Source organism: Galeopterus variegatus, unplaced genomic scaffold (genome assembly GCF_000696425.1).
Source record: "Galeopterus variegatus unplaced genomic scaffold, G_variegatus-3.0.2 Scaffold9832, whole genome shotgun sequence".
In the NCBI taxonomy this organism is placed as follows: domain Eukaryota; kingdom Metazoa; phylum Chordata; class Mammalia; order Dermoptera; family Cynocephalidae; genus Galeopterus; species Galeopterus variegatus.
In genome coordinates this window covers 33,049-39,113 of record NW_007735943.1, presented here as the reverse complement: position 1 = coordinate 39,113, position 6,065 = coordinate 33,049, and the positions used below count along the sequence as shown (strand labels likewise).

The window sequence follows — 6,065 nt, the reverse complement described above, 5'->3', positions numbered from 1 at the left end:
ATGTGGCCATCTGCAAACCACTCCACTACTCAAGCGTTATGAGCCTGCAAAGATGTCTTGGACTAGTGGTGACTTCCTGGGCCATTGGCTTTGTGCATGCCATGAGTCAAATGGTTGTGATTGTGCAGCTGCCTTTCTGTGGCCCCAGAGAAGTAGACAGCTTCTTCTGTGATATACCACTGGTCATCAAGCTTGCCTGCATGGATTCCTATAATTTGGAAATACTTATGAATAGTGACAGTGGGGTTCTGGCCATGACCTGCTTTATTCTGTTGCTGATATCCTACACATATATTCTTCGCACTGTCCACCGAAGCTCTAAAACTGGAGCATCTAAGGCGCTCTCCACCTGCACTGCCCACATCACAGTAGTGGTGCTCTTCTTTGGGCCATGCATCTTCATCTATGTGTGGCCAGTCACCATCACCTGGGTGGACAAGTTTCTTGCAGTGTTTTACTCAGTCATTACACCTCTCCTAAATCCAGCTATTTATACCCTGAGAAATCAAGAGATGAAAAACACTATGAAGAGATTCAGAAGTTATTACATGGATTCCAAGGTTAATACTTAATGCTCAGAAGCCTCACTGTAAGTACTTCAAGTTGACAATGTACTGACTTTATAAGATAGGTTGGGGATTCAGGATGTTCAGTTTATGTCTAAATGTTATTTGTGGCTCCAGATACAGAAAAAGGGTTAATATAATTCAGGAAGTTTCAACATTTCCTAATAAACCAACAGAATGCCATAAAATATTTCCCTAAAATTCAACACTAATGATCCTTTTTATGGGGGAGTTATCCAGTCTGTCTGTGCCTTTAACTACATTAAATGAACTCCTGATTTTCATTCAACAAAGCCATACATCCATTCTGACAGACAACATCTTAATGAAATTCTCTTGAATTTTCTCTCAGCCCCATTGGAAAAAGATGTATTTCTTTAATATTGACACCCTCCCCTCTAAACTTAATCTTGCCTTTTTCAAAGGCAAAATATTAATTTTTTTTTCTTACCTTAGCTTCTTCCCAAATACTAATGGGAAAAAGCAAGGGAAAAAATGAATAAAGAATGAAATAAAAGTTGTAAAGTATATAGGAGCAGCAGTAGAGATTACTCGCTACTTGGTTTTTATTAACTCAATAAAAATTTTCAAATAAATTAAATAAATCTTAATAATATTTTCCTTCCTTAGTTATCTCAGTCCCAAGTACTGATATTTATGCTATAAAAAACCACTGTTTATTTATTCATGCTGTAAAAAAATGCTGTTTATTTATGCTGTTAATAAACCAGTTTTGCAAAAGTCCTGAAATGTAATTTTCCTGAGGCAAGAACCACACCTTATCTGGTTATTTTTTGAAAACGCAGTACATAGTGCAGTAGTTAATATATAATAGACACAATAAAATATTTTAATAAATTAATAGAAGCCAATTTTTATTTGAATGCTTATAACTTTTATTTGTCAAGGTATATATAAGTAAGCTCTTTTGTCATTTAAAAAATTATCCTAAAAGTTTTAAATCATAAATAATATTTCTTTTCTTTCTTCGAGAATTATAAATTAAGTGGATTGAAATTCAGTTGTAAGAATCAACAATAAAAATCTTATAACAGAAAGATGGCACATATGCAGTTTTTATTTTGTTTAACATGGGTGCAAAATGCAACAAATGGCAAAATAAAAATAAAGCAATTATCATTCCTGACTGCCTACTTAATGCCATTATTTATATGTGTTACCTTAAATGCTTTTAGTATGATCCCCAAACTGTCAATTAGAATGCAAGACCTAGAAATAGGAATTTAATTTCCTCGAGGTAACATAGCTTTATTTTTCTTTACCTAACAGATTTAGAGATTGATTTGATTTCCAAGAGTGTTCATTTATTATTTGACATTGCACAATGCAATAGAAAATTTATTTCTTACAAAGTAAGTGAAAGAGTAACTCATGCCAAGAATAAAATATCAGAACATCTCTATCAACAATATAAAACTAATTATTGTAAATGGCATAATTTGTAATCTAGTTTGTTCAAGCAGTGTATATTCTGAACAAGAGAAATGCCACTTAAGCACATGCTTGCACACAGACAGTATTAAAGGACTTACAGTCAGTTATTTGCTTGTTTTTGTCTTAGACCTTAATTTCAATTCATCTGTATAAGTACATCAATTCAATCAAGTATTTTCATCACTGCATGTTTTAAGTAATTTTGTTTCTACCCAGAATGCTGAGTATCTTTATAATTTTGCATGTCATCAGAAGGTAAACATGGGAGTCAAGTGCTATTTACATGGAATTCCTGAATATTCTGAAGAAGAGCATAAGAATGAAATACACAACTTATATTGTCCTGTAATATAAGTTGTTACAACAAAATCTAAGTTGTACATGTTTTCAACTCAAATATTTTGTCACTTTCTACTATGCTGTCTAAGCTTAGTATTTACACATTAATTTTAGACAGGCAGCTTTTCCTTAATTCCCACTGCTTTCTGTTAGAATCATCTTCGTAGACACTTACCTAGAGGATATGTAGACATAGACATTTCTTAGACAAAATTCAAATGGCCAATAGCCAGTCTTAATTTCTAATGTAATGAAAATATTGTTGTCTACTGTGGTGGAAGCATTTCTTCCTTAGGCACCAAGACCTCCAACCCGGCAGAGCTCAAAGATGTGAAAACAAGAAGCAAAAATGTTGTGATTGAGTAATCAGTCATAACAGAGAAAAAAACTATGTCCCCTCTCACTTCTTTATTCCCAGATCCAGGGGATGAAAACATTGTCTCCTGTGGAAGACAAAAGGAGTCTTTAACATGCCATTACACCATCCTATTGGGCCAGCTGTTTATGGGTAATCATGTACAAGTATGTGTTAAGACCAGTGAATCCTGTGGTCATGAGCCCATTTCTTCACATGTGTTGCTGTTAGATCAATTCCTTGATCAGAAGCAATTTTGTACATAATACCATGATGGTGAATAAGACATTACTTAAATCCACAGATTGTGGTGCAAACTGAAGTATTATGAGTAGGAAGGCCATGTGTATCCAGAACACATGTTCATTCCAATGAGACAAAACACTACTTCCTCCATGGTAGAAGGTTCCCAGTATAATCACTCTCCCAGTAAGTGACTGATGGATCCCCACAGTATACTGTATCATATTTCTTACTCAGAATTAAAAGGGCCTATCAGTACTGATATCCAGATCATGCTTCACGAGGAATTCAATGTTGTTTAACACATGACCTCCAACTCTGTTCATTTTATATTTGGACCCATTCAGCAAGCACTGAGGAGGCTGGGAAAAGAGGCTAACACACAGAGAACTTGTCATTTGTCTACCTGATTAATAATGCTTCCTCTGTAATCAATGCCCTCTGATGAGCATTCAAATGGAACATCTATATTTTCACAGTCTGTGCCCATACTGACAGGTCTGTCACCAGAATTCTTCCTTGGGATTCCTTATCACTAATCTTCCAGCTCTGCAGCTCTGTTTCAGGTAGCTGAACTCATTTGGAACACTTCTTGGAGAGGTCCTTGCCTGTGAATATTGTTGAAAACCACGGATACCTTGGTAGATAGCAATTAAGAAGGCACGGGAAACTCTATGATACTGGTAACAACAAACAAAACAACAAAGCAGACAGAAAATAACATGTCACATATTCACAAATAAAGAAGGAAATAATTGAAATGATATCCAAAATATTAAAATATAATTCATATTTTCTATGTATGCTCATGTAAAAATAGATTCATAGATAGAGTTAATGCATATATCTTTATATGGAGCTATAAGTGCTATAAAAATAAAAGTAAAAACAAACTGTGAAAAATTATTGTGAAATAGGCAGATTATTAACATATTAACATAAAATTAGTCTTCCAAATAAATAATAAAGAAAAAAGCCTGGTATGCAAATTTAAAAATAAACAAAACATATAAAGACATGTAAAGGAAGAAATTATAATAGTCAATACTTCTATGAAAAGTAAACCTATCATTAGTAATCAAAGAAACACTAATAAGGCAGCACTGGAGTGCTAATTTGCTCTTAATGAATTGTCAAAGTTTTTAGAAGTTGAAGATTTATTATGGATGAAGCTGTGAGGAACTAGACACTCTCATACACTGATAATGATGGTGTAACCTGATACAACTTTTCTAAAAGGCACATTCAAAACAGATATTAAAATTTCATGATCTTATAGAACATGAAATTTATATAGAACAACCTATAAACTCTATTAAAAACTCTAAGAGCTGGGCCGGCCCGGTGGTGCACTGGATAGTGCGCCGCTTAGGAAGCGCGGCGGCGCTCCCGCCTGAGGGTTCGGATCCCNAAACAAACTGTGAAAAATAATTGTGAAATAGGCAGATTATTAACATATTAACGTAAAAGTAGTCTTCCAAATAAATAATAAAGAAAAAAGTTTGGTATGCAAATTTAAAAATAAACAAAACATATAAAGACATACTTAAAGAAGAAATTCTAATAGTCAATAATTCTATGAAAAGTAAACCTATCATTAGTAATCAAAGAAACACTAATAAGACAGCACTGGGGTACTAATTTGCTCTTAATGAATTGTCAAAGTTTTTAGAAATTGATGATTTATTATGGATAAAACTGTGAAGAACTAAACACTCTCATACATTGATAATGATGGTATAACCTGATACAACTTTTCTAAAAGGCACATTCAAAACAGATATTAAAATTTCATAATCTTATATATAGAACAACCTATAAACTCTATTAAAAACTCTAAGAGCTGATCAACAATTTCAGTAATGTTGCAAGATACAAAATTAATAACCCCAAATCAGTAGCATCCTTATATTCCATTAATGAGCCAGCAGAAAAAGAAATCAAGAAAACAAGCCCATTTACAGTGGTCACCAAAAAAATAAAATGCCTAGGAATCAATTTAACAAAGGATGCAAAAGATCTCTACAATGAGAACTACAAATCACTACTGAAAGATATTAAAGAGGACACAAATAGATGGAAACACATACCATGCTCTTTGATGGGAAGAATTAACTGTCTATTAAATTCTACCCAAAGCAATCTACAGATTCAATACAATCCCCATCAAAATACCAATGTCATTCTTCACAGAAATAGAAAAAGCAATCCAAACATTCATATGGAACTACAAAAGACCCCAAATAGCCAAAGCAATCCTGAGCAAAAAAATAAAGCTGGAGGCATAACACTACCCAACTTCAAATTATATTACAAAGCTATTGTAAACAAAACAGTATGGTACTGGCATAAAAATAGACACTCAGATCAATGGAATAGAATGGAGAACTCAGAAATCAATCCATATACTTAAAGCCAACTGATCTCCAATGAAGGCAACAAGAATATGCAATGGGGAAAATACTGCCCTTTCAATAAATAGTGCTGAGAAAATTGGACTTCTATATGCAGAAGAATGAAATTGGACTTGCACCTTTCACTGTATACCAAAATCAACTTAAAATGGATTAAAGACATAAATATAGGACCCAAAACCATTAAAGTACTAAAGGAAAACATAGGGAGAACACTCCAGGAAGTAAGACTATGCTAAGACTTTATGAATAAGACCCCAAACACACAAGCAATAAAAGAAAAAATAAACAAATGGGACTATATAAATTAAAAAGCTTCTGCACAGGAAAGGAAACAATCAACAGAGCAGAAAGACAATCTATGGAATGGGGGAAAATATTTGCAAACAATACAGCCAATAAGGGATTAATATCCAAACAATATAAAGAACTTAAACAGCTATACAATAGAAAAACAAATAATCCAATTAAAAAATGGGCAAAGGAGATGCATAAACACTTTTCAAAGGAAGACATACAAATGGCCTACTAGTATATGAAAAAATGCTCAACATCACTAGTCATCAGAGAAATGCAAATCAAAACCACACTGAGATATCATCTCACCCCAGTTACACTGGCCATTATTAAAAAGACCAAGAACAACAAATACTGGCGAGGATGTGGGGAAAGGGAAACTCTTCTACACTGTTG

General features: G+C 33.6%; 1 protein-coding gene across 1 annotated transcript in view; it reads left to right on the top strand.

Annotated features, from left to right (window-relative positions):
• LOC103609592 (olfactory receptor 4K14-like) overlaps nt 1-572 on the top strand; it is a 1,843-nt gene extending 1,271 nt beyond the window's left edge. Inside the window, exon 2 of the mRNA XM_008593891.1 lies at nt 1-572. Within this exon, the coding sequence (XP_008592113.1) occupies nt 1-572 (572 nt within the window).
• The last annotated feature ends 5,493 nt before the right edge of the window (nt 573-6,065 follow it).